At 60.3% G+C, this 27,633-nt stretch overlaps 2 protein-coding genes across 4 annotated transcripts in view; both read right to left on the minus strand.

Moving 5' to 3' along the window:
- Window positions 1-5,399: 5,399 nt before the first annotated feature.
- On the minus strand, window positions 5,400-13,222 carry Msantd1 (Myb/SANT DNA binding domain containing 1). Of its 3 annotated transcripts, XM_042671036.1 has the most exons (4): window positions 13,207-13,222; window positions 10,352-10,616; window positions 6,998-7,273; window positions 5,403-5,643 (listed from the first exon to the last, which is right to left on the minus strand). In XM_042671036.1, exons 1-4 carry the CDS (start codon window positions 13,220-13,222, stop codon window positions 5,403-5,405), a joined length of 798 nt encoding a protein of 265 aa, XP_042526970.1. The 3 variants fall into 3 exon arrangements, with proteins under 3 accessions (XP_042526969.1, XP_042526970.1, XP_042526972.1); XM_042671035.1 differs by lacking the exon at window positions 13,207-13,222 and having other exon boundaries at window positions 5,400-5,643; window positions 10,352-10,974; XM_042671038.1 differs by lacking the exons at window positions 6,998-7,273; window positions 13,207-13,222 and having other exon boundaries at window positions 10,352-10,671.
- Window positions 13,223-15,113: 1,891 nt separating this feature from the next.
- Window positions 15,114-27,633, minus strand: part of Htt (huntingtin) — a 117,783-nt gene continuing 105,263 nt past the window's right edge. Inside the window, exons 60-67 of the mRNA XM_042670960.1 lie at window positions 26,742-26,897; window positions 24,076-24,266; window positions 22,475-22,589; window positions 22,174-22,387; window positions 21,796-21,901; window positions 19,851-20,013; window positions 19,555-19,715; window positions 15,114-18,657 (exon numbers count right to left, since the gene is read on the minus strand). Of these exons, the coding sequence (XP_042526894.1) occupies window positions 18,444-18,657; window positions 19,555-19,715; window positions 19,851-20,013; window positions 21,796-21,901; window positions 22,174-22,387; window positions 22,475-22,589; window positions 24,076-24,266; window positions 26,742-26,897 (1,320 nt within the window). The 3' untranslated portion in view covers window positions 15,114-18,443. The remainder of the gene's footprint in view (window positions 18,658-19,554; window positions 19,716-19,850; window positions 20,014-21,795; window positions 21,902-22,173; window positions 22,388-22,474; window positions 22,590-24,075; window positions 24,267-26,741; window positions 26,898-27,633) is intronic.

Below are 27,633 nucleotides of genomic sequence, written 5' to 3' on the forward strand. Positions count from 1 at the left end.
TCAGTGCGCAGGCTGGGGGGTGTCTCAGTGCGCAGGCTGGGGTGTGTGTCTCAGTGCGCAGGCTGGGGGGGGTCTCAGTGCGCAGGCTGGGGGGTGTGTCTCAGTGCGCAGGCTGGGGGTGTGTGTCAGTGCGCAGGCTGGGGGTGTGTCTCAGTGCGCAGGCTGGGGGGTGTGTGTCAGTGCGCAGGCTGGGGGGGGTCTCAGTGCGCAGGCTGGGGGGTGTCTCAGTGCGCAGGCTGGGGTGTGTGTCTCAGTGCGCAGGCTGGGGGGGGTCTCAGTGCGCAGGCTGGGGGGGTCTCAGTGCGCAGGCTGGGGGGTGTGTCTCAGTGCGCAGGCTGGGGGGGGTCTCAGTGCGCAGGCTGGGGGGTGTGTCTCAGTGCGCAGGCTGGGGGGGGGTCTCAGTGCGCAGGCTGGGGGGTGTGTCTCAGTGCGCAGGCTGGGGGGGGGTCTCAGTGCGCAGGCTGGGGGGTGTGTCTCAGTGCGCAGGCTGGGGGGGGTCTCAGTGCGCAGGCTGGGGGGGTCTCAGTGCGCAGGCTGGGGGGGGGTCTCAGTGCGCAGGCTGGGGGGGGTCTCAGTGCGCAGGCTGGGGGGGGTCTCAGTGCGCAGGCTGGGGGTGTGTGTGTCAGTGCGCAGGCTGGGGGGGGTGTCAGTGCGCAGGCTGGGGGGGGTCTCAGTGCGCAGGCTGGGGGTGTGTCTCAGTGCGCAGGCTGGGGGTGTCTCAGTGCGCAGGCTGGGGGGGGTCTCTGCGCAGGCTGGGGGTGTGTGTCTCAGTGCGCAGGCTGGGGGGGTCTCAGTGCGCAGGCTGGGGGGGGGTCTCAGTGCGCAGGCTGGGGGGGGGTCTCAGTGCGCAGGCTGGGGGGTGTGTCTCAGTGCGCAGGCTGGGGGGGTTCTCAGTGCGCAGGCTGGGGGGGTCTCTGCGCAGGCTGGGGGTGTGTGTCTCAGTGCGCAGGCTGGGGGGGTCTCAGTGCGCAGGCTGGGGGGTGTGTCTCAGTGCGCAGGCTGGGGGGGGGTCTCAGTGCGCAGGCTGGGGGGGGTCTCAGTGCGCAGGCTGGGGGGGGTCTCAGTGCGCAGGCTGGGGGGGGTCTCAGTGCGCAGGCTGGGGGGGGTCTCAGTGCGCAGGCTGGGGGTGTGTGTGTCAGTGCGCAGGCTGGGGGGGGTCTCAGTGCGCAGGCTGGGGGGGGTCTCAGTGCGCAGGCTGGGGGGGGTCTCAGTGCGCAGGCTGGGGGGGGTCTCAGTGCGCAGGCTGGGGGGGGGTCTCAGTGCGCAGGCTGGGGGGGGTCTCAGTGCGCAGGCTGGGGGGTGTGTCTCAGTGCGCAGGCTGGGGGGGGGTCTCAGTGCGCAGGCTGGGGGGGGTCTCTGCGCAGGCTGGGGGTGTGTGTCTCAGTGCGCAGGCTGGGGGGGTCTCAGTGCGCAGGCTGGGGGGTGTGTCTCAGTGCGCAGGCTGGGGGGGGGTCTCAGTGCGCAGGCTGGGGGGGGTCTCAGTGCGCAGGCTGGGGGGGGTCTCAGTGCGCAGGCTGGGGGGGGTCTCAGTGCGCAGGCTGGGGGTGTGTGTGTCAGTGCGCAGGCTGGGGGGGGTCTCAGTGCGCAGGCTGGGGGGGGTCTCAGTGCGCAGGCTGGGGGGGGTCTCAGTGCGCAGGCTGGGGGGGGTCTCAGTGCGCAGGCTGGGGGGGGGTCTCAGTGCGCAGGCTGGGGGGGGGTCTCAGTGCGCAGGCTGGGGGGTGTGTCTCAGTGCGCAGGCTGGGGGGGGGTCTCAGTGCGCAGGCTGGGGGGGGGTCTCAGTGCGCAGGCTGGGGGTGTGTGTCAGTGCGCAGGCTGGGGGGGGTCTCAGTGCGCAGGCTGGGGGGGTCTCAGTGCGCAGGCTGGGGGGAGGTCTCAGTGCACAGGCTGGGGGGGTGTCTCTGCGCAGGCTGGGGGGGGTCTCAGTGCGCAGGCTGGGGGGGTCTCAGTGCGCAGGCTGGGGGGGGTCTCAGTGCACTGGCTGGGGGGGTGTCTCTGCGCAGGCTGGGGGGGGTCTCAGTTCGCAGGCTGGCGGGGGTGAGTCTCAGTGCGCAGGCTGGGGGGGTGGGCTGGGGGGGGTCTCAGTGCGCAGGCTCGGGGTCTCAGTGTGCAGGTGCTGTACCCGGTCTCAAGTGGTGTGTTTCATAGTTGGGAGGTAAACTGTGGCTTCCCAGGTCTTCAGCTTCATTTTTTCCTCACAAGAATTTAAACATGATTTCGTCCATTTCAAAACAAAAACATATGTTGTCGAGAATGTTGGAATTAGGTAAATACAGTTACTGGGGTTCAGTAGCTCGTTGGCCAGCGTTGCGTCTTGCGAGGCAGTGGCGGTTCACTGTCGCTCCTTGGCTTCTGTGGTTGAACGCATCCGCAGATACTCTATTGCTTTCAATCACAGCTCCGTGTGCGCCATCTCTTTATGCCTCATCTTTTTTGGGTGTCATTTGCGAGGCTGAAACTCGGTTCTTGTTGCTTCCGTTATTTTTCACATAGGCCCCACTAACTTTTTGCCCAGATTGTTTTCAGACCACGATCTACATCTGCCTCCGGAGTAGCTGGGATTGTAAGCATGAGTTATCATACCTGGCTTCATATTCATTTTTAGTATGAATAAACTGGCTTAAAGAGCTCTTGTATTTTTGTATACTTGTTTTTCCAGGCCTATAAAAACATAATCTGAAAACAAGGGAATTTTGTCTCTTCCTTTCATCTTTAATCCTGATTTTTAATTTTTTTTAACTTATCAATGCATTTGTTTAAATACCAAAACAACATGAAATAATAAGGTAGAAGCGAGCACAGTTGCCTGGCTCCTGATCTTAGCTGTCAGTGTGGATAAGCCGTCTGTGGAAGCCTTATCAAGTCTCAGCATTTACTCAGAGCCACTTTTCTCCTTCAACCGACCAGCCACGGAGGGACAAATCACAGTCATCAGCACAAGGGGACATCACCAACCGCGTGTGTTTTGATGGCTGAGTCCCGCCTGGCCTTAGATTCCATTCCACCACAGAAAGGGGGGGTACACCCCCAGTGTGAGCTGACGCCCCAAGGACACAGGCGGAAGGTTCTAGCACCCAGAAAGGTCTAAAGATGTCACCACACAACTGAGAACCTGCCTGTCACCTCCCCAGGCCTCAGGGCTCCCGGCCCAGCCCTGTCATTCCTCCTGCAGCCTGGGAGCTGGCCTCCCGCTGAGATGCGGACACTTCCAGGTCAATCAGCCGCAGCGGTCAGAAGCCGGGGACAGGCAGGTTACTGGGCACCCACAGCTAGCACCCCAAATTAAGAGAATTTTTTTTTGGTTGGTTGTGGGGCTCGAACTTGGGCACTGTCCCTCAGCTCTTCAGCTCAAGGCGAGCACTCTACCACTTGAGCCACAGCTCCGCTTTCAGTTTTATGGTGGTTTATTGGAGATAAGAGTCTCATGGTCTTTCCTGCCCATGCTGGCTGGCTTTGAACCGCGATCCTCAGATCTCAGCCTCCTGAGTAGCTAGGATTACAGGCGTGAGCCACCAGCGCCCGGCTCAAAAGAATTCTTAAATGTGGTTTACCTGAGCTACAAGCAGACTCCCCCAACACTACAAATGTCAGAATCCTCCATCGTTCCGGGGTCACCCCACTACTGTTCAGGAGGGAGTCGGAGCACTCGCACCAGCCCACAACGGTCCACAGTGCCCAAGGCTTGCTGGCTAGGGCGCAGACGTGTCAGGACAGCTGGAAAGCAGAGGCAGGGCCGCGGCCTCCACAGCAGCGGGGGCCACGCGCTCCGGGACCCGAGTGGCCTGCTCCCTGCAGCAGGCCATCTCTGGCCACAGCACTCGGGGGCGGGACAGTCCTGACCACCAGGGGCTAGAGGATCAAGCGGACCGTGTGTATTGCTGCCTCTGGGCTGCACGCCCCGCCCCGCCCCGCCCACAGCCTCCGCCCACGGGGCACCACAGTCCCACGCCTGGCAGAGCCCCCAGCCACTCTCCTGCAAGTGGCGCGAGTGACCGTCCATGGGGGTTTACACCACTCTCATCCCAGCACAGAGCACCCCCCACCCCCAGCAGCAGGAGGGATAAACCATGGCACCCACACCGCCAGCGTGCTGACCCCCTCGGACCCACCGTCCAGGGCACCAGTCAAGCTGGACTCCATTCACGGGACGTGCCCAGTCCCAGCTCTCGTGCGGCTCCGGTGGCAAAAGCCAAGCCCTGGCCAGCGACAGGGTGAATCCAGCGGGGGGCTCTCAGGACTCTCCCAGCCGAGGACACGCGAGGGGACGCGGGACGCACAGCCACTGCCACTGGGGCAAACCAGCAAAGCTCCTCCCCGGAAGGCTACACCCAACGTACACCAGGTGAAAACGGAACCACACACTCGGGGGCAGCAGGGGTCCAGAAGGGAAGCGGGGAGAGGATGGGAGGAATAGGGTTGAGCAAGATGCAGTGTACGACTCATCACCTGATGTCGGCAACTGAAACTTCTTTTTACAGCTACGTAGTAGTAACCATTTTTTCACGGGGTCTGTCTCTCCTCCTCCCTGCAGGCACACGGCCGTGGGTGCAGCCCCTTGCTGCTCCTGGGCCTTGCCCGGTGTCCTCCGGCTTTGCAGGTGTTTGCAGTGGCTGTTCCCTGAGTGCACTGCTCTTCCCAGCTCCACATCTGGCTCCATCTTCCCTCCGGCCGATTCCCCACGTCACCTAGCACGTAGCACGGTCTGCTATGGTTTCTGCACTGTCTGGCTCCCCTGAGGGGAGTCTCAGGCCAGGAACCGTGTCCGTCTCTGGGGCCGGAGGATTCAGGTGTGTGGCAGCAGGTGGCATGCCACTGGCACTGGCACTACCCCTCGGGGAGGTGGTGGGACCGGCTGCAGTGCCAAGGACCCCCAGAAGGCAGCAGGGGCCTGTGGGGGTGTGCCAAGACAGAGGCGATGTTAGGGCAGATGCAGCGGGCCCTGGGTGGGGGGACACGGTGCCCCCTTCGGCAGAGTGTGTTCCTGGACGCCAATCTGTGTCCACTCACAGGCTGACGCTGCCCCTTGGCGCAGATGCAGCCACTAGGCCTTCAGGCTGTGCCAGAAGGACACGTTCACCATCAAAAGCTCCCAGTCCCCGTGCCCGTGACTCTGATGACGAGCAGACTGCAGAACATTCTGACAAGGAGCGATCCTGGAGCCCTTGGCCTGGGCCTGAGGAAGGGCGTTCATGCTGCAGATGGGACCCTGGCTCCCAGGGCCTGATGGGTCCTCACAGAGCCCCTGGGAGGGGCATTTGTACGAGGAGCAGCCCGTGAGGCCTGCTGCGGCTGGCCGTCTCTCGGGGCCCTGCCTGGGAGAGCGGGCGCTGTGCCCAGTGAGCCAGATGACAGGCTGCAGGTGCCCGTTGCCGCCGCCGCTGCTGCTGCAGCCGCTGCGGCCAGGCCTAGACGTTGGACTTGGCGATGATCTTCTCAAGCAGGCTCATCATGCGCTCCTGCAGCTGCAGACTCTGCACCTGCAGGATGTTCTGCTGGTCCAGCACGCGGCGCACCTCACGGCACGTCTCCTCCATGGCGCGGCTCAGCCGGCGCTGCTCCTCCAGCATGGCCTCCAGCAGCCGCAGCTTCTTCCTCTGCAGGTGGCAGCTCTGCACCTTGCGCTTCTTCACCGGCCGCTCCTCTGACCTGTGGGGCCAGGACAGCAGTGGCTGTGGAGCGCGGCTCACAGCCTGGGGCACCCGGGGCCTAGCGATGCCCCCTCCCCCCCCCCCCCCCCGCCCTTTCGCTCTGCTGACCTGACGAGGCCCTGGAGCCATGGCCCTGCCCCGACAGGAAGCAGGCAGCGGGGCCTGGGCACTGCTGACCCAGGGTCAGTCCGCATCCTGCGCTCTGGGGGCACAAAGGCACAGTGGCCCAAGATGCCCCAGCCCCTGGGCTTGGGGGGGCCTGGCCTCAGCAGACTCGGGGTGAACAGGCCAGCCCGGGACACGGGGGCAGCTGTGTGTGTGGCGCTTGGTGCTCCCCAGGGAGGCCCGGCCCAGCGAGGCCCAGCTAGCCTTCGGCAGATGAGGAAACAGGCACTGGGAGGAAGGCCCTTGGTCTCCCTGCAGCTGGAGATGGGACCAGGAGGCATGGGGGGGGGGGGGGGGAACACAGCCCACAGGGCTCCTCCCAGGGCCTGGAGCTCCGGCAGAAGTGGGAGGTGGAGGAGCACGGGCCCGGCTGCCCGTGGAGCCCTTAGCTGGGGTGGCAGGCGTCCAGTGACCCTTGCCGAGAGCCTACCCCACGCCCGCCCGCCTCGCGGCCTCTGCTGTGTTCTGAGCCGAGTGGGGCTGCCCGCCTAGGGATTGGGGGTGGGACAGTGGCGCCCACCCCAGCTCTGCCTGTGCCTCGGGCAGCTGAGCCTGGGAACCCAACTCAGCCATCCAGAGAACAATTGGCCATAAATCCCTCTCCGTTTGCTTCTGGGCCCTTCCATGAGAAGTCTCCAGTGGGAGGGTCCCCCGACACGGATGCCTCCCTCACCTCGGCTCCCCAGACCTGAAGATCGTGACTCAAAGCCATACTCTTCCCAGTCTCCTCCAAACTCGTCAACTCCTATTTTAGCGTGAAGGCCCACTGTGTGTCCCTGCCTCAGAAGCGCCTGCTAAGCTGGCTGGCCAGCCCTCGCACCCCAGGGTGCTCTCGTGCACGCGCTCTGGCTCTCCGCTGCCCCCGTGAACACCTGATAGGCACAGGGGGAGCCAAGTGTGGGAAGATGGGGTGGGGGCGCCACCGCTCTGGAGGTGCAGCCCAGCCCCTCCTCCATGCTGTGGAGGGAGGGGAAGGCCCGGGCAGGCCCCAGGGGGCTGGGCGGGCTGGAAGTTGCCAGCCACCCTCTGGGGAAATACTGGTTCATCCCCACCTAACAGAAGGGAGACTGAGGCAGAGAGGTCAAGGAACTTTCCATGCAGCTAAGGAGCCCCGTGGGCCTGGGGGCACTAAAGCCCGGGCGGGCGGGCGGGGCACCTGGGTGGCGAGAAGAAGAAAGACACACTACCTGAACTTAAGGGACAGTAAGCTGGAGGAGCTGTCGGAGCCATCGTCCTCAAAGCGGCCTTCGTAGGAGCACTGGGTATACGGTAAGTACAGAGGGGTAGACTTAGCGGACGGCGACAGAGACGCCTCGGTCTGGGACGTGGAGGGCCCCGGCTGCTGGCCATCCGGAAGTTTGCCCTCACAGGACTCGGGGACCTTGGCCAGAATCCTATCAATGGCTAGGTAATAGGGCCAGTCCGGTGGGACGGACTCGCTATCTGTCATGCATTTTAATTTCCTGAAACGAGAGACACAAGAGCCAAGGGTGAGAAACAGCTAGTGCAGCCCCTCCCGCCTGGCCCCGAGGCAGAGGGTCGCCAGGGCTCCAGGACCCCAGGGCGAGCTGTGTGCCAGCACGGCAGGAGCCTCCACAGCCAGCTCGGGGCCCGGACAGCAGGGTGGGGCTGGGGGGCACTGGGACCTGAGCAGCCTCCTGTTAGCAAGGCAACACAGCCCACATAAGGGTGTCTTCGGGGGCAGGGACCCGCTGCTTTCGGTTCTAGATGCTGCAGTGCATGCACACTGCTTTTCACATAGGTGTACCAGCAGTAACGAAATGCCGTGACTAGATGGTGTATTATACACAGGGTCAGAAGGCATTGTAACAAAACAGAATCACAGGAGCACAGGCCACAGTGTCCACAGCACTGAGGCTGAACCTGGTCCACGCTACTTTGTTGTATGACCTTGGGCAGGTTGTATGACCTCGGGCAGGTTCATTAACCTCTCTGAGCCTCCACTTTCACATCATTAAAATGGGGATGAAAGAGTAAGCCCCTCACAAGATGGAATTCATCCGTGCTCAGTGCCTAGCCAAGAGCATGCTAGTTTCAGTGTTGCTGCTGGCTGAGCCTACCGGGAGCCGCCCTGGGTCCTGACCTGCCGCTGTGACCCCATCGGCTTGGGCAGGACCCAGCCCCAGACCGCAAACTGGACATCCGGGCACACGCCCCATGCTTCGCTCTACCCCGGCCCCCTGCCAGCAGTCAGCACAGTGCATTTGTGCCTGGGATGGGCCAAGGCCCAGACCTGCGCCCCACCCTCTCTGCACAGGAAGGGAGGCCTCAGGGTGACTGGCCACAGGCCAGGGTGGGTGGGGACCTCTGCCTAACAGACGGGGTCTCCCAGCGCCGGGCAGTGCTCTGGCCCAGGCCCAGCCCTGGCCTCAGTCACCTGTCCCGACGGCTAGATCCTGCATGGACCGCTGCCGGCAAACAGGCCAGCGGAGGAGCAGGACCGCTGCCTCCACCTGGCCACCGGTGGAGGGGCTGGCTGTGGGGAGCCAGCGAGGCCCGGGGCTCCTCCCACCACGTGGACGAGGTCCACGGGGCAGCAGCTGTACTCCTGACAGTGGAGGTGCTGTCCAACCACCCAGGAAGGGCGTGGGGAAGGTGAACCTCACACCTGGCATTCCATCAGTCCCCCACCCCCGTTCCTCCACAGCCACCCCTCCTCCTCCTCCCCCATCTGCTTCCCCCACCTCTGCTGGCCACCCCGTCATCTTCAGCACAGAGGCCCAAGTGGTATTCCAAGAAACTATGTCCCATGGTTAGTATGATAACCTTCCTATACAAAGAGTTCTGGAAGAAAAAGAAATACTGCAGTGGAGAGGCTGGGATAGAAACTGTTCACCCAATCACAGCGTCATCTTATTAAGACGCTCTTAAGAAGGTCTGTGTGGCAAGACCCTCTCCCTATCCGGGCCTGTTTCCCCCTTGGTAAACACGGCTGATAGAAGTGTGTGCACGCCTAGACCACAGTGGCTGCTGAACCCCGTCCCCGGGGCCTCCTGGGCTCTCAGACTCCATCTCCAGGGCTGCAGACAGAATCCCTCCCCTGGGACTCTGAAGGCGGCTTTCTGGATAAATAATGAATAACTCAGCCAGGCGCCAACTGGAGCACGCCCAGGCCACCACTGAGGAACTGAGTTAGAAGGGAGGTGGGGAAACGGTGCAGGCCGATCCTCACTGGGTGCTGGGGCCGGGGCCAGACGACAGGGAGCCAGGCAGAGCAGCGCCGGGCGGCCGTCCCCACATGCCTGTCCATCGCTGGACAGCAGCCGGGCCCCCAGCCCTCACGCCGCCCGAGGAAGGTTCAAGTTAATGGCAGTTCTGCTCAGTAGCTCCTGTCAGGCTGAGCAGGGGAGGGCGCGGCAGCGTGAGGGTCAGAGTCAGACGATACAGACAGGCTCCAGACCCTCCCTCAAATCAACACACGTGGAAATGGGGTCTCAGGACCTCAGGGGCTTTCCAGGTCCCAGGAGACCCTGCCTGGCTCCGAGGAGGCTGGGCCCTGAGCAGGGACTCCCCTCCTGCCTTGTCTGGGCCCCCCTGGGCTGGCGTCTCCCTGAGAGGGGCGTGGAGCTCCTTCCTCTGTGGCCATGCTCGCAGGCAAGTGTCCACACGGCACCTTGTGAGGCCCGGGGTGGCGCCTGCCGGCTGGGGACCCGAGGCCTCTGAGCAGCCTGGACAGGCCTCTCATGGGCCCAGTGCCATCTGCCTTCAGCTCCTACCACGTGCCTCACTTCTACACCATGACCTTCAACCCTCCTGTAACCTTCACCCCATGCCCCCCAGTTCATAACCCTGACCATCCACGACCCCTAACCTGCCTAGGATCCCTTCCGGATGGGCCGGGCCGTGCATGGTGGTTTGCGTGTGGGGTCACGATGCTGGTGGCAGAGGGGCCCTGGGCACACAGGCCCCTGCTGTGGGGCAGGGAACAGCTGTCCTGGCACGAGCCATAGGAAAAGTTAAGGGAAGGTCTAGAGATCCCCAAACCAGGAGTCCCCAGGGCCAGAGCCAGAGCCAGGCTCTACCCCTGAGCTGGGCATGGGGTCAGCCCCCAGTGCTCCCTTCACCCACCCTGGGCCTAGCTCAGATGCTGTTCAAAGTTCCAGACCGGGCCAGCCAGGCCTGGGAGCCGAACCTTTTCCCTCTGGCCTCGCTCTGCCTATCTCTATGGGGGCCTGACGCTGCTGAGCTCAGGGACCGTGGCGGGCGGGGCCCAGCCTAGCTGGCCGCCTGCAGCTCCCGCCTGGGCAACGTTACCCCGAGGCGTTGTATGGGAAAGGGCACGGCCTCGGTCACACCAAGCATCAGCCCCAGGCCCAGGAAGATGACAGCCACCCAGCACTCCCACCCGGGAGTTCCTGACCAGGCTCCTGCTCTTGCTGGGCCTCCGTTTGCCGGCCTCTCCAAGGGCAGGCCGCACACATGGTCAGACGAGGCCACCTCAGCCATGGACCCCTGGTGACCGGGGTCCGAGGTGGCCAGGAGCAGGCGAGCGCAGCCTTCTGCCGCCGTCCCTCACCCACCTGTACTGGAAGGTCATGTTGGTGATTTTGATCTTGATCTCTTCGCCCAGACGGCGCTCGCCAGTCATCTCGAAGAGCTTGCTGGCCATCTTCTCATATACCTTGGCGTTGCGCTTCGTCTGTTTGAGCTCCTCGAAGAACTCCTCCCAGACGAGCATGAGGCCGCGCATCTCGGCGTCCGTCCAGTTGCGGGCCCGCCGGTGCTTCTCCGTCGGAGGAGACACAAGGTAGCTGGGCACGTCGGCGGCCGCCATGCTGGAGGCCCCTGTGGGGTGAAGGACGGTGCTCAGGTGAGGCCCCAGGCCCGGCCAGCGTACCATGGGCGCAGGCAGTGCGCTCGCTCCCTCGCTTGCTCGCTTGCTCGCTCCAGGCAGCGCCACGCTCAAAATGGGGCCTACATCTGACAGGCAGGAATTTAGTTAAAAGCTTTTAAACGGGAAACGTCATTTTGATGTCACGTTTCCATAGCAACAGAGCAACGGCATAAGCTACAACAACAGAAACCTTTTAACTGAAAGCACAGGAATCAGGGCCGCACTGACGGGCCATCAATATTGCAGGAACCGGCCGGCCCAACCTGCAGCCCAGCTCCCTCTTCCTCTCACCCGGCTGCTCCTTGGGCCTCACAGCCCCTGGGACAGCCGCTCCGTGGGCCCAGCAGGCTTCCCTGAGGCCTCGTGACCCCCCCCATCTCACCTCACCTGGCTCACGCAGGCCAGGGAGCTGGGACAGGACAAGCCGAGCCACAGAGAGGATGGACAGATTGGTCCACTGAGGAGCCTATGGCTGCTCTGACAAGGGGGCTGCTAGTGCTGTGGGGTCCCTCACTCTTCCCAGAAGACCCCCACTAGGCTGGCCTGAGGGGGTCCCTCAGGCCACTCTGATAGCACGAACTCTTAAGGCCCTGCCCCCCTCATTGGCCCCACCCACTGAGCACCCTGAGCCTCAGGTCGTGTGGATACAAGGAACCAGGCTAGCCAGAGCCTGGCCCTGGCCCTGTAAGCAGTTCAGGCCAGCAGGGGCCGAGTCCTCCCCTTGGGCAAAGGCAGGGGCAGGAGCCCTGCACTGGTGGTGGAAACAAGCACTGTGCGGAGATGAGGAAGAGCCCTCGGGAAAACTGGGAAAAGCCTAAGAAAACTCATGGGAAGCGCTGGACACCCCGGCAGTACACTAGGGCCAGGTGGGGCGTGCAGGGAGCTCCTGCAGAGCCACAACCACAAGGCTGTGCAGGGGACACAGCGCCCAAGGTGGGCCGAGGGCCAGGCTGGGCACGGGACACCTGCCTCTGCAGGGCTGGGCAAGGCCTGCACCTCAGGCATCCGTGGGAGCCAGGCCGGCAGGAGTGCGCCGTGGAGGGTCTTCCAAGGGGAAGGCTTGCTTCAGGGCATCCATAGCCAACACTTATTTTTTGCCTGTCTGGAGCTTGAACTCAGGGCCTGGGCACGGTCCTTGTGCCTCTCTGTGCTCAAGGCTGGCGCTCTACCACTTGAGCCCAGCACTACTTCTGGCTTTTTCCGTTTATGTGATGCTGAGGAATCAAACCCAGGGCTTCATGCATGCTAGGTAAGCAGTCTACCACTAAGGCACATTTCCAGCCATGACTAACAATTAAAAGGTAAAATTCAAACAAGAGTCCACGAAGCCCAAGGCCCGGTGGGCCAGTACACCACCGACAGGCCTGCTAAAGCCCATGTCCCCCCCGTTCAGCAAGGGAACGGCGAGCGCCTGTCCGTCTTGGACTTGACCAAAGGGAGGAGGAGCTGCGCCCTTGGAGAAAGGGGCACACGGGGCCCATAAGCAACGGCAGCCGACCCAGGAGCTGCCCAGCCTGGCTGCAGCATGTGGCATGGGGAGGAAGCCTCATGGAAGTGTCTGGGGGACAGCAGGCATCCGTGGCAGCCCCCGGAGGGCTCACTGGCCTTGCCATTCACCCCCACGCCTGGTGGCGCCCCTTCCTCTGGCTCTGGGGGGAGGGACTCGGGGACATGTACCCAGCGCCCAGGCATGCAGCCCCCTCCAGATGCTCACGGCTGCTGTACTCAGGGCGCTTGTGATGGCCCCCTCGATTCCACTGTGCTACGGGAAGTCTGGTCCTGCTGCTGGCCTGCCAGCTCCCGGCCGCCCTCTAGTGTCCAGTGGAGGCCTGGGCCTGGCTCTCTGAGCTCGGAGGAATGTGTGCAGGGTGCTTAGAGGGCCCCTTTCTCCAGAAAGCCCCTGCTTCTCTGGCACGGGAGTGGACGCTGTGGAGGGAGGCTGGGGACCGGCCCCCTGGCCTTCGCAGTCATGTGGAAATGGCCCCCGCACGCATGGAGAGACAAACAGCTTTGGAGTCGTCTTACCACAGCCCCTAGCCTCAGCATGGGGACCACAGGGCCTGAGGGGGACCACCAACCCCAGCACTGCTCCTCCAGCATCCTGGGGGAGCCATGGGGCCCCTTCGGCCCCACCCAACCCCTTCCACAAATCCTCTCAGTGCTTGAGCTGGCATGAGTCCCTGGCTGGGGACAGCTGCCGACGATGGACGGCACTACTGGCGCTTGGGTTCCTGTAGCCAGATGTTCCTAAAGGAGGCGCCAGTACCCCTGCCTGCCTGAGTTTGGTGGCAGTGTAACCAGCAAGGGCCGCCTTATGCCCCCTCCCAATCCCAGCAGCACCTGCAGAGGTGTGGCTAGGTTCCTACCTTCTCTTCTCAGCTTTGGGGTACACTGGAGCCTTAGAACAGGAACCGCCCAGGGTGGGGGCTCCTCTTAAGCAGAGCCTTCACCTGGGCCTCCAATAACAGGAACATACTGGATTGGCCAAGCCAGTACCCCCGCCTAGGGACCTGTGCCTGTCCCAAGGCATGCCCTCCATACCTTGGCACAGCTGCATGGCCTGCTGGGACCTCAGTCGCTGTGGGACGGGCCCAGGGTGGGTGCCCGGCAGCACCTGCAGGGAGAGGGAGCAGTCAGCCCAGAGCGGGAGCCAAGGCCCGGGGCCGGGTCTCAGTGCTCCCTCAATCACGAGGCTTAGCCCAACGCGGCCCACCTCACTCAGCACTTGTGGCACCTGCTCTGCCTGGGCCGGGCCAGGCTCAGGAGCACAAGGCCCAGGACAGAACACGGACAGCACGCCGGGTGCCAGGCGCATCTGGAGCACAGTCTGGAAGGCCTGGAAGCACGCATGTACCAGTGCGTGTGCCAACATGTGTATACACATACCTGTGCATGTGTGTCAACACGTGTATACACACACCTGTCAGAGTGAATAAGTGAGCAATGGCCAGAGGTAGCAAGGCCAAGTCCAGGTGACCTAGAACAGCTCAGAAACTAGAACTGCATGGGAGAGGCAAACCACCCCTGGGGGGCTGAGAAGGGTCCTGGGTGGACAGCAGGGGACTTGGGGGTCCAGCTCGTACACTGGGGGCTGCCATCCTTCTGACCCAAGACCCTGAACTTTTAGCCCTGTCGTGGCTGACGGGCTGCCCTGACCCACTGGCCACATGGGTCCTGCAGGAGCGCCGTAGCCTGCGGCTTCAGGAAGGTGGCCACTCCAGCGCTGGGCTCACGCTGGTCCAGGTCCCTGGAGACTTCCTTGGTGCCTCAATGCGCTGCCTGAGAGCCTTTCAAATCCAGTAACCAGTGCTCCTGGCAGCTCCAAGACACCCAGAGCTGGCGTGGGCACTCACCTCACACTGGCCGCCACCCTCACCCCATGTGGTTAGGTGCTTCCTTTGGGAAGGTGCTTCAGAATGCTTTCAGAAGGAAAACATAAACAAAAGCCGCTGCCGGCAGGAGTGTCCGTCCCAGGGGGTGGTGGGAGAAGAGGGGGCCTGACCACCTGCCTCCAAGCCTCGCCCCCGCGAGCTCCCCTAGGTTGGCAGACAGGGCCCGCTCTGGCCCTGTGTGGTTGTTGGAGCCAGTGGGGCATGCTGCCAGCCTACACCAGGGGGCCTGCCCCTCTCTCATCCAATTGGCCCCATTCGGCAGGTGTGTCAAAGGTCTGCTGTCCACGCCTGAACCAGGGTGAGGGGTGCTTCGTTCCACTAGTGATCTGAGCTCAGCGAGTTCCAAAGGGCGTGGCCGCTGGGGGTCCAGGAGTTTAGTGACCTCCCGCCTGCCCCCCACCAAATGCATGTGGTAGGGCCACTGACAGGTCACCCTGTCTGTGCAGGGAGAGGATGGGATGCTTAGATCACAGCCTGGACCTCACAGAACCTGAGGAGGCTGCAGGCCTCTCCTGGCCTCACCCACAGGGCCAGCTCCTCTGGGGAACCGTGACATCTCCCTCCAGTTAGCTGCAAACAGCAGGCATTCAGCAAGTGCGCACCGAATACAGGGCCCGAGGCTACGACCCTGAGCACCAAGCTCTGGGGAGGGGCCGAGGAAGGCACCAAGATGAACAGAGCATCTGGACAGGAAGGACCTACAAGCTGCAAGGGATAGGGCAGGCACAGTGGCCAGCACAGGCTGAAGGTGGGAAGGCCAGTGTTGGGAGTGGGGATGGGGTGGGTCAGGCACACAGGGGCCAGTGGTTAGGGAGGGGACCAGAGAGGCCATACAGGGCCTCCAAAGCCAACCCCGTGCTGTGTCCAGAGCCTGGGAGCCACCGTGGAGGCAGAAACAAGGCCATAGCCAAGGCCTGGCCAGTGAGCTTCCAATGTCATCGGAGCTCTGCCAGTACCATCTGCCAGAGACGGAGGCAGAGGCAGCCCCCCGGCCTGACCAGGCCCCTGCCGTGGCCGGGGAGGTGTCCGAGCAAAGCACGCCTCACACAGTACCACTGGTGATTAATTGTTCCTTTAATTTGTCTGTACAGTGTCTGCAGCAGTTTAAAAAAAAACAACTAAATATACATCTCATGTCAGTCCTTCCTCTTGGAAGTGGGCAGCCAGGCCTGGGCTCCGGGACTTGCCCATCGCGGCCCTGCTGACTCCGGGGAGCCGATGGCCCGCTCCCGGCGCTGCTGCCCGCGCGCGCAGTGCACACGGGGCCTCCACCATGGCCACAGCTCGGCTGGCAGGTCCCCAGCACCATGGCGCCCAGCCAGCTCGCAGCACAACTCTGTCCCCACATGCCCAACTGTGTCAGGCCCTGCCTGGCCCTTCTAGGCCCCCTTCAGTTGTCACAAGTCTGTTTGGGCAGACTTCCGCCCGGCCTCAACAGCTCTCCGTGTCTTCCGTACTGACCTTAGGCGGCTCGAGGACCCCGAGTATGGGCAGTGCCGGTGACAGTCCCAGTAGGGAGAGACTGAAGTCCACGCGGGGATGTCTGCCAGGAGGAAGCTTGCAGGTGGCAAGAAGAAAGTACCTTCCACCTCCACAAACACCTGGCTAGTCCCAGACCGCCAGGTGGCCACGAGCCAAGGTATTGCTGTGTAAGACCCAGCCCAGCCGGGCTCCGTGGTGGGCAGGCACCGGAGGCTCCCCAAGAAGTCCCTGTGTGCCTTCCGGTGCCTTCCCTCCTGAGGGGTGCAGGTGCAGGCAGAAACAAGAGCAAGAAAGGACACTTGACAGCTGGGAAGTCACCTACATAGGCCAGTAGAGCCAGCAGAGAAAGGGAGGCACATTTTTGGAGAAGAAACATGCTTAAGTGCATTGCCAGATAATTCTACCCTGGTTTCAGTAAAATCTTTCCTGATAGTACCAGCAGGAAACAAAAATAACCTTACCTCCCCCCCACACACAAAAAAACTGACCACCAAAAAGCGGTGTTTTCAATGAAATTTCAGAATCCATACATTTGGAGGAACTTGATAAAGTCTCGGGTCCTTCTGCGGAGTCAACCAGATGACGCAGCTCCCCGTGGGCTCCCTGGCGGCGGGGCCCTTCTCTGTTGAGTTCCACTCCTCAGGTGCTTGGGTCACCCAGCCAACGTTCCATGGCGGATCTCAGTTCAGTGCCAGGAACCACACAGGTGCGTCCAGAGGCCTGGCACATCTGTCTTCAAGTGTGTGTGTGTGTATACAAATAGATTCGTGTGTGCATGCACATGCGCACACCTTACACGATTAGACACGGGAGCTCATGTACGTTTCTGGAACACAGGGCAGGTCTTTGGGTTGACGTCCCCACCAAGAAGGGCTATCAGAGCCAACAGAACCACGCCGAGCCCAGGACAGGGCCCCGAAGGGCCCGGCTCCACACTGCGCACTCACAGGGCTATGTCTCACATGTAAGCACACAGCCAGGAGCAGCATCTGGCCTGTTGGAACAAGCTGGGTGTGGGGCGGTAGCCCACAAACACTCCCAGCGGGCATTCATGGGGAAAGCTGGGATGAGAAGCAGGAGTCCTGGATAAGGGAGAGAGCTGGTGACCTCCTTACTTCTCACTAAAACCCGCAAGGTCCTCCTCAAACTCAGAGCCTCTTCTCTGCTCAGGCCAGCTTGGGAGGCCCCTGCCGGGACTGGCCAAAGACTCAGCAGTGGGGCTGCAGTGGGGAGCCCCCTCCCGGTGCCCCCCCCATGAGCACAGTGGGCAACTCTGCATTCTGGCTGTCCCCACCTCCCCTCTCCCCCCAAGGGAGTGCAAGGGTCTTGGGCAGTTGATTCATTGACAAGACTGACAAGCAGTTAACTAAAAGCTCCCTCCTTTGGAAAACAGTACCTGAATCATCATGTACCAAGGTAAACCCTGAAACATCAACCACTGGGCTAACTAGCACACAGGTCACCAACCATGCAGGCCAGCCTCCAGGTGCAGGGAGGCAGTGACTGCCCTACCACCAAGTCAGACAGCAAGCAGAACTTCCAAATCAAGCCAAGAAATCAGAGAAAGGCTTTCTGTCCTGGGTTCATCTTCATTTACATGGGCACCCGGGAGCTCTTGGTGGGCTCGCAGACCGGCCCCTGAGCTGAGCTCAGCTGCCACACACCCCTCCTCCTTGCCATCTCACCCTGCCTGAGATGGAGCCCCTTTGCGGGCTCTGATGCTGAAAGAAGGCCTGGGTAGGCGCAGAGCTGGGAAAGGAAGGGAAAGAGGAGGTGTTGGGAGTTCACCCTTACCATTTACTGGAACACTATGCTTTGTTCTTGACGAACAGAAGCCTAGGCAAAGTAGAGCACAGTGACACCCTGGGGCTGCCGGTCAGGTACCTATTTGGACCCACTGTGCAGAACAGGCAAGGGATGGTGTATTCAACACTGCTGGCCAGCTCCATGGAGACCACCACCTGGAGTCAGCTCAGAACTAGTTATCAGAACCAACATTTCTGGGCGCTAGAGACCGCTCACGGCCGGCCTTCCTGACAGCGAGAGGAGTGCTGCAGTGGGCGTGGACCCGGACGGCGGACAGCAGCTCTTCGCCGCCCCTGGAGCCAGCCTGAGGAAGGGTTTCTGCTGTGGGCACCCGACGGCAACCTCTGTCTACATTCTAAGTAAATGTGAATGCATAAAAAAGGGAGACGTGCCACCAGGTATTAGGACACTACAGGAGGCACCGGCTGAGCGGACGGAGCAGCTGGAGGGGGCGTGGCAGCCTGGGGCCCTCCCACCTCCAGGGACGTGATCACATGCAGCACAGGCCTTGCAAATCACACACTTTACACGGGCATAGGAAGAGTTACATTTAAAATTAATCTCTTTACTTACAGATGATTAAGTTTTAAGTCCTGAGAACAACAGAGAACGGGAGACAGGCGCTAGGCGCCTGGCACCCCAGCCCCAGCTGGCTGCACACCACAGCGTCTGTGTGCGGACACCGGTGCACCAGGCGTACCCTGTTCGGGAGACGCGAACGTGTGCCAGCCCACTGGGCTGGTGGGAGTCTGCCTGCGGGACAGGAGGGCTCAGAGCCAAGACTCCTGCCCCAGGGCAGCTGCCGCCTGGTGAGCACTCGAAGGACGCACACCCCACTGACTGGGACTGGCACCAGACACAGCAGGGCCAGGACGCAAGCTCCACCCCCGACACGCACATTCCCTGCATGGCTGCCGCCGCCGCTGCAGAGCACTGCTGCTATGAGTTATCCCACACTGCTAGCTGCCCCCCAACATTGCAAGCAGAAGCCTGTGGTGGTCCAGGCAGCCACAGGTGAGGCAGGCGTGTGCTTGCACGCTCGGCCCAGGCTCCTGGGCTCTGGCTCCCGCAGCTACTAAGCCTTCCTGCCACAGGTGCTCAGCAGGCGGTGACCTTATGGACATTTCGCAAACACGTAAGTAGCCGATGATACGGGCCTCCTGGTGTGGCAACCACTTCAAACACAGACTGGAAGGCCCTGCGATCAAACTCCTCCTCTATCTGGTGTCTGTAGAAGTCTGTGGCAACCAGGCAGAAAAGGTTCACATCCACCTGCTCCAGCTTGCCCATCCTGCTGATGAGGTGCGGAAGGCTGGTGAGGAGTCAAGGGAGAATGCTGGCAAGGGTGGGGAGGGGCTCCCTGGGGAACCCTGTGCGCAGGCTGGCGGGCTGCAGGAACACCAGCACCTATGCCCCTCTCCCTGCAGCCCAGCTCTACCACGCGGCAGCACTTACCTGACACAATGCTGGTAGCCGGGACCCCCACACCCCGGCTCAATGCAGGGAAGGCCGTGTGTGGCTGCTGGCTGGGTCTGGCCAGCACAAGGGAAGGCAGGGCTGAGCTGTCGGCACTGCCGCAGCCACTCTGAGCAGAGCCTCTTGTGGTCTGTTGAGGGAAGGGGTACTAAACGGGAACTCCTAGCTGGCAGCACTGTGGGGCAGGAGCTGGCTCTTCACTGAGGACTTTCCCTGGGAGGCGGCCGTGGCACAATGACACATGCTAATGAGAAGCAGCACTGGGAAGAAAGCCAGGGGGCAGAGCATGCTAGTGGATGGACCACCGCAGGGCCAGGGGCTGACCCGAGCCGCCCCTCCTCCACCAGCCTCTAACCCTAACCAACATGGCTGCCACACTGCAGACCCCTCACCTCCCGACCTCTCTCCCCGAAGCCTGGCTGGCAAATGGCTGGCCCTTCTGTTTTGTGTCCTGTCCATATTTTATGTCTTTGGGACTGGGCAAGCATCACCTTGATGCCGTGGGGGTCTATAAAGTTAGGTTTTAAAACCTTCAGCGAAACCTGATACTGGGAGAAAATGAAGGAGGAGATGACACTGTTCAAAAAGGACTGTACTCATCACCTTATGTACCTCAAAACCCCTCTGTACCTCAAAAAACAAACAACAAAACAACACGTGAACCTAATGCCAACAGAGCAGGCAAGGGCTGGCAGGAGGCAAGAGGCCGGCCTAGGAGCACAGGGAAGGATACATAGCTGAAACCCAGAAGCTGGTAGACGCGCTGACAAAAAAGCAGGAGAGGCTCCACATGGCCATCGCAACAGGCGTTCTCTGCGTGAAGTTGGACAGGGACAGCATGACCCAATCCCGGACCATCGATGACTGTCCCGCGCTGTGCAGAGTCTGGAACACCTAGGGAGGAGAGAGACCGCTAAGCGGGGCCTGAGCTGCTGCTGGCGAGGACTGGATGGCCCTGGCGGGCGGCGAAGCCGGTGGAGACCTGGAGCCAGCTCCACCACTGCTCCTCCCCTACCCAGTCGCCTGTACCTTGTGCACCACGGTGGCCATGAACTGCGGGTACGGCTGCTGGCTGGAGAGAAACTCTCCGATGACTTTGTTCATGACATCCTGGGGCGGGAAGAAGTCGTCCAGGAACTGAGGCAGGATCCTTGCCACCACCCTGGCTTCACAAGGAAATCCCTTCCTGATCCTGGAAGGGAGGCATCGGGTCAGAGCATCGCCCTGGGCCCCACCCAGGGCTGCCCTGCAGGGATGTTTCCCATGGGGCTCGGGCCACAGTACAGTATGAGGTCTTGAGAACAAATTATGACATTCTGGCCCTCCCTCTGCTCCTCACTGGAGAGGTGAAGGCCATCAGTGTGCTGGGCAGACCCGGGACTTCCCACCCCTTGTGGGATGGATCACAAAGAGGGATGTGAAAGTACTAGAAAAAAGCCAGCAGGAATAGCATGGGGTGACATCAGAGAACACATTTTCCAGGTCCAAGTACGCTATGGACTCCTCCCCCAGCTCCTCTCTCTTCCTTCCTTCCCTCCTTCATTTTAGTGGTATTAGGGTTTCAACTCGGGACCTGCTAGGCAGGCATTCTACCATTTGAGCTGTGCCTCCAGCCTGTTTCCTCTGGTTATTTTGAGGAAGGTTATTTTAGTCCAGGCTGACCTCTCAAATGGCTAGGATTACAGATGTGACCCACCAGCATCTAGATCGATGAACTTTTTTTTTTTCCTTTGGTTGGTCATGGGGCTTAAACTCAGGGTCTAGGAGCTGTCCCTCAGCTCTTCAGTTCAAAGCAAGCACTCCACCACTTGAGCCACAGCGCCACTTCCAGCCTTTTTTGCTTATATGCCCATTATTGCAAGGCAAGCACTCTACCACTGAGCCCCCTTCCCAGCCCCTCCATGAAATTTTCAACACCCCATGTCCCAGTGCCTGGTAGCCCTGCTACCAACCGAGGCCTTTTCTTGTTCTCAAAAACCTGAAGGTTCTCTTGCCGATTCATCTCTCACAGACCCTGAATTCTGCCCCTTAGCAGGGGACTTTAGAGCATGGGAAGACACTGGGCTGTGACACTCGTGTGCCCATGAGTGCAGTGCAAGGCGGAGAAGTGCAGAGTGGCGCAGCACACGGCTGTGCCTCCTTACAGTGAGCCCAAGTGTGCCCACCGGCAGACTGCGCCCAACAGTCCTCCCCCAGGCCCTGGGGTTGAGGGGCCGTGCCGAGCACTGAACCATGAACTCCGTTAGGGCAGTGGCCTGGCTACGCACTGGCACATGCCCAACTCCAAGCCTGCTCACAGGCAGCGCTCTATCAACGTGTGTGTACTGGAAAGTGGCTGCAAGACTGACATCTTAAGAGTCAACATGGAAACGGGCTGGTGTCTAGAATACTTCCTCTGGCCAGAGAGGACACAGGTGAAGGCCTTGGGGTGTGCTCTAGGGACAGGCCTGATGGACTCCCATCGGCCTAACAGACCTGAGGGTGAAAGACTGGGCCTTGTCCTGGAGGAAACACTCAGTGTGGCTCCCGACGCTCTCCAGAATGGGCAGGTGAAGACTGCTGCGCAGACAGGTGTGCAGGGTGGAAGGCCCCACATACCTGCCACGGCTCTCAAAGATGTTTCTGTTTGTTCTGACCTTTGCCTTTGCTGGAGCCTTTCCCAACAAAGCTGTTAGGTGCCCTGTGCTCCAGTCCACAGGCTCCGAGGGTAGGAAGGAACTTGCTTCTACCTCTCTTCACATAAGGCAGCGAGCGCGAATGGGACACACACCTACACCAGCCCCACAGGTCTCTAGGAGAGGCTGCCGTGGAGTCAGCCCTACACTCCCATGTTCTGGGCCCAAAGACAACCTATCACACGAGATTCCCCAGGCCAGGCCAGGCCGGGCCTGGATCAGGATCAGGGTGCCAAGAAGAGAGCAAATGAGCACAGTGGCAGGCAGCACAGGGCGACGGAACAGCCCGAATTTCTTACCTGTCGAAGAGAACAGACACGCGCTCCATAGCGACAATCACGGACTCACTATCTGGGGCTGCAGGGCTGGGGTCCGAGGCTCTGCCTGGGCTGGCTTTCTCCTTTCCTGAAATGAAGGTGCTCCAAGTTGAGGCCAAAGAGGCTCTGCAGACCACACCTCATACAGAGCTTACCACATCACCAGAGGTGGTCCCGGGAAGCCAGAAGCCAGCCCACCCCCCGGCTCAGCCACAGGGCTGCAGCCAGACCCTGTGGTATGAGCTCAGCTCAAAATCTCTCTCAAGTCTTAACACTACAGATGCCATGCTAAAGGGACCCAGACTCATGTCCCCAGGGAGCAGGAGCAGGGCGACGCTTACCACCCTCCCCGCCGCTCACCTGTGTACATGCAGGTGAGCATCAGGCCTAGCGCTGCCATGGCCCGGTGCGGGCTGTGCACGTTCACCCTGTCCACACTCAGCTTGACCAGGGACTCGGTGTCCAGCCGGGAGAGCTGCTCTGATAGCAGGAGGCGCTCCAGGCCGCGCAAGGCGCAGTGGTAAATGGTGGACGGGGTGGAGTCCTCGCTGCCGGTCAGCATCACTCCACACATCTGGACACGAGGAAAGGTTCATTCTCGCCACTGACTGGTGCAGCCATGCCTCCCCTCTTCAGAAGAGGCCCGGTAGAAGCTGCTTACCTGTATTATAGATGCAGAAAACTCCGGCCCCACATCTAGAGGATAGTTCTCGATTAGGTAGAACGCGGTGGCACACATCACCAGCACGTGCTGCTGGCTGTGAACGTTCACGCAGCTGAGAACAGGAGTCAGATGTCATGCTTGGCCTGTCTGCAGCGGGGACAGCCTCACGGCACATCCAGCCCAACCGCAAGTCCAGAGCTATGCACCCCAGCGGCCAGCCTGGCCACTGCATCCTACCCAGCTGTCTGTAGCTGCGTGCCTCTGCCGGCCTCTGCACGCCTCCTGCCATGCTGTGCTCCCACAGTCCACTCCCATCCCCTAATGAAGCCGGATACTCCTTCACATCCAGGAGGGATGGGAGCTATTTTCTCCCTGTGTGAACGTGCCACCCTGTAGTCCTCTGACCTTCGGGATCTCCATGGGCACCTGTCTGCCCCACAGCAGAGGGGCCGAGACCTGGCTGGCTAGTCTCTCAAACAAAACAGCCAGTCACCTCCCTCTCCACGCAGATGCCCACAGATGCTCCTCTGAGGGCTGGACCGAGGCTCAGCACGTGCCACGGGTCCTCTGCTCAAGGCGCTGCCTCCTGCCACCACAAGCTTCCATCCCCCCCCCCCCCACGTCCTCTGTACCCCCCATGCCTCACTGCACACGGCACTTCTGCATCCCTGAACAAACCTGGGCCCATCTCTGGGGATCATGGAGACTGGCCAGCTGTCCATCTGCCCTGCTCATCATCCAATGAGAACAAGACAGACAGACCTCTTTACACCTGTGCCACCACTGGCCTTGAAGGCGCCTCCACAGTGCTTCCTGCCCTGTTCTAGTGCACACTCCCACCGCCTGATGGGCATCCAAATGCACCCCACTCAAACCTCACCCTGTCAGAAACTTCACCTCATCACAACAGCCTCTCACCACCTCTCAATCTTCAATCTGTGTCCCCAGACTTGCACTCTGTCACAGCACAGCTGCGTTCTCCTCCCAGTGCCCTTATCATCTTTGCTCCCAACTCTGGCCCCTAATTCCTCTAAGCCTGGGCTACTGGGTGAGGTGGGCTATGGCGCTAAAGAAACCTGTTCATGAGGAGCCAGGTCTTGAGGGATGGCCTGGCTCTGCTCCTGCATTCTGTGTGTACGGGGTATGCAGTGGAGCTAAGATGTCACTGGGCTTCCCTCTGCTTCAAGACACAGATTGATGAGCTGTACACAGAGCTGCTTTAGAGAGAAGGGTGAGGAAGACCAGGGCAGGCACGGGTGACTTTTCAGGGAGGATGGGGTGTGGGGTGGGGGCTGCGGAGCCTGGTGATAAGTAGAGCGGCTGTCTGTGACAGCTGGAGCTAGAAGTGGCCATGTAGAAGTGTATGCCAGGTACTAAGGAGCAGGGCGAAGAAGCAAGACTCTAACACATGTCTGTGACCTTGTGACCCACTGACCTCTATTGCTAATCCTTGGAGAATGCTCATCTGGGGTCCCTACCCTCTATTCTGTGCCCACCTGGGATCCCCACCCACCATCCCAGCGGGACCTCACAAGTGCTCTGAAAGGCAAAACGTGGCCCTTCGCTTGGCTCCTGTCAAGCCCGCCAGCCCTACTCACTGGGCTGCCCCTTTGAGGTTAGACAGGAGATAGTCGCTGACGACGGGGATGAGCTGCTTCGCGGTGTCATCCAGGAGGTCGCACTCCAGCACGTACAGGATGCCATGCAGGGCTCCGATCTGGCTGGGCAGGTGGCTGCTCCTGAGTGTGCTCTCCAGCAGACGGCTGACTGGCTCTGCCACAGCCTTGTCCTGGGCACAAACACAGACACCGGCTGCCAAGGCAGAAGGACAGCGCCGCATGCCAAGTGACCAATGTCCTTGTGGCTAGGAGGGCTGCCCACATCAAGGAGACCACTGGGCAGGTAAGTCCTCACACTGGCAAGGCCTGTCCAGCAGAGACCCACATACAGGGCTAGTCCTTCACTAGATTAGGAAACCTAATGAGCCAGGCAGAGATGCCCGTGTAACCAGCCCTGGCCTTGGCATCTGCCCTGGGCTCCCTGGTGGGAACAGCTCCTTCTGGGGAAGGCAGCCTGCATCCAGAGCAACTCTATTGAAAAAGAGTTCTGGAAGATTCTGGACGATCACAGCTGGTTTCCTGGGCTTAGGCCACTTGACTTCTCCTCTGCAGATTCTGCTTGGGTCCCCTCAGCAATACATCTTAGCTCTGGCCTCTAGCAAAAGCCCAGGGTAGTTTATACTAACTTGGAACAGAAGTGGGTAGACTGAATGTGGACCTGGACACCCGCATGCCTGCACTTCAGGCTGACTTCTTTGATGGTGCAGACAGCCTTCACAGGAAGTGAAGCGGGGGCTGGAATGGCAGGTCAGTGTTTGCAGCGAGTTCTCCTTCAGCAAAGGCTGGCTGAGCCTCATCTGGTTCCACAAGAGCAACAAGAGGCCATAGCCCTCTGGTTCTCTGTGAGGTCTGCGGCTGAGGGCCGTAGCCCTCTGGTTCTCTGTGGGGCTGTGGCTGAGGGCCGTAGCCCTCTGGTTCTCTGTGGGGTCTGTGGCTGAGGGCTCCAGGATGAAGACCGCCACTCCTTGCCAGCCCACTGCGCCTTGTCCCCTTCCTGTGCTGCCCCCACCCACACCACAGAGCTGTGGGGCGCCTTCCCAAAGATGGCCTCCACCCGAGGGCCAGTCCACATCCGTGATACAATGCCGCGATCTGCTCTTGAGAGCAAGCAAAGAAAGTGACGTGCCTGGGTGCGAGAACAGGACAGGCTGGAAGCCAGACAGAAGACAATCACCTTCAAGGAGGAGCATTTGCATACACAGAGCTGGGAATGCCCGCCCTGTCCCATCCGGCTTTAGGGCTTGTTTTTAAAAACCATTATTTGCTTGATGGATTTGACTTGCATTTTGCCTGGGGATCTGGAACTGAGCACAAAACCACAGCCACAATGAAAGTCAAGGCAGCAGCTAAAGCCCCCCATGGAGAAGAAAGGGCCTCCCACAAAGACACAGTTGGGCCAGCGCCCCAGGGTGCCTACTTGAAGAACAGGTTCACGCGAGGCGATAGTCGGTCCCTGTCCTACCAGGGACCCTGGGACGCCTGCCCTCGACACTGAGCTCAGGGACCCCGGGGTTCTTTGGGAAGCAAGCTCTGCCATGTCCTGCATGTCCTTCTGCTTTGTCAGGCCATGAACAGGGTTGGACGGGAGAAAGCCCGGCAGACAGTGGCAGCTGCGTGCTGGTGACGCTGCCGCTAACCGTAGCAGCACTGTTGTTGACAGGCAGGACAGTTAGGACAGGGGGGTGTGAGAGGGGCAGGGCCTGCTGAGCTTCCCAGGCCATTCCTGACAGTGGTGGCCACTAGCGTGTCCAATGCACAGGTATGCTGCTACTGCTATTATAAAAAGGGATTCTAAGAAACTCGGATACGAAGCATCATGATAATGGGCTCATGCTACGTGACAAAGCAAACACCCACCAGTTTGGCAGTCTGGAGTCTCTTTACTGGCAGTGCCAATACCCTGTAACAAGAGGCAGCAATTTTCATGTATGTATCTGGTGTATGAACGGAGTTACCATAAGGTGACAAGGACATGGGACAGGAGGGCCTTGCCACTGTGGCTTGGCCCTGAAGAATGGGGTTATTCCCCCTTATCAGAATGGCCCTGGAGCCTGCTCACCACTTCCATGATTTAAGAACACAGCTATCCCTAGACTCTGAATCTGCCAGCACCCCAGCCTTGAGAACTGTGAGCAATAAACATGTATTACCTATAAGCTACCCAGAATTCTATAACAGCAGCATAAATGAGAAAGAAAACCATGGTGCACAGAACTACTGCAAATGCAGGGCTACTCGAACCTAAGGCTGCAGGGAGGCAGACAGTCCAGAAGTGCTAGGAGAGGCTGACAACATCAGAGGAGGGAAGAGGCCCCAGGCCATGGGAAGAAGGCAGTTCTGATCCACTGGTGCAGCTCCTGTGCCCTGCCCACCCCTGCCTCTCCGGGGTGACCTACTATGATGACACAACACAAGGACACAAGAGTCTCGGACCAGCCAGCCACTACAACACATATCACAGCTTCCTGAGGGAGACACCAACGAGGAGTCCTCTGGGCTAACCAGTGCCATAGCTCACTTGTGCTGGGGACCTGTGCTTGAGACAGACCCTTGGGAAGGAAGGGTGTGACTACACACGTCACGGTTGGAAGCAGCAGCTGCCAATCCAGAGCAAGCCTCATGCAGCTCCACACCCCGCCCCTTACCATGCCGAGCACAGCGGCTGCCTTGCAGGTGGCAGGTACCAGGTACTGAACAAGGATCTCATCTTCTGAAGGGTGCACCCTCCGCAGCTCTGTCAGCGTCAGGTACATCATCTCAAACTGGGTGCGTTCGGTGAACAAGTCTGAGACCACGAGAAGCTGGAGACACAGCACATCAGAGAAGGAAGGGGAAAGTTAAACTCCAAAGAAAACAAATGCAGTGCAATACACGATTAGTAGTAAAACTTGTTCCAATATCCAGAATAAAATACGGAATTCACAGGGGCTCTTACAGAGAAAATAAATCAATATGGACCTAAAGGCTTAAAGACTATAAATAAAACCTGGTGACCTGATACCTTGTGAAAAATGCCTCTGCACCTCTTGCAGCTTGAGGAAGGCTTGGGCCTCAGTTGCTACTTGCATAGAGACCCTCACTTATAGGGTTCCCCCAGGAAAATGGCTGCCTGGGTCACGTTTCAAAATACTAGGCTGGGCTGGGAAGGTGGCTCAGTGGTAGAGCACTTGCCTTGCATGCATGAGGCCCTGGGTTCGATTCCTCAGCACCACATAAGCAAAAAGAAAAAAGCCAGAAGTGGTGCTGTGGCTCAAGTGGTAGAGCGCTAGCCTTGAGCTGAAGAGCTGAGGGACAGTGCCCAGGCCCAGAGTTCAGACCCCACGACTGGACCTTCCCCCCCCCCAAAAATACTAGGCCCTCTTGCAGCCCATGCAGAGAGACCCTTAAGACCCCTTGGAAGAGGGAAGTTGGTGATCATTTGTTCCAAAAACACATGCTCTGGCAACTCCTCTTTGTCTCCCTAGCTCTCCTGTCTCTATTTCATGCCACACCCAACACTAGATCTTAGGTGCTGACACATGTCCTGTACATGTTCAG

Source organism: Dipodomys spectabilis, unplaced genomic scaffold (genome assembly GCF_019054845.1).
Source record: "Dipodomys spectabilis isolate Male_0828 unplaced genomic scaffold, ASM1905484v1 ptg000594l, whole genome shotgun sequence".
In the NCBI taxonomy this organism is placed as follows: domain Eukaryota; kingdom Metazoa; phylum Chordata; class Mammalia; order Rodentia; family Heteromyidae; genus Dipodomys; species Dipodomys spectabilis.

Coding starts and splice junctions, on each gene's coding strand:
- Msantd1 (XM_042671035.1), bottom strand. CDS start 10,671: ATGGTACGCTGGCCGGGCCTGGGGCCTCACCTGAGCACCGTCCTTCAC. Junction 7,274..10,351: donor AACATGACCTTCCAGTACAG/GTGGGTGAGGGA, acceptor CTCTCGTTTCAG/GAAATTAAAATGCATGACAG. Junction 5,644..6,997: donor TTACTGTCCCTTAAGTTCAG/GTAGTGTGTCTT, acceptor CTGGCCCCACAG/GTCAGAGGAGCGGCCGGTGA.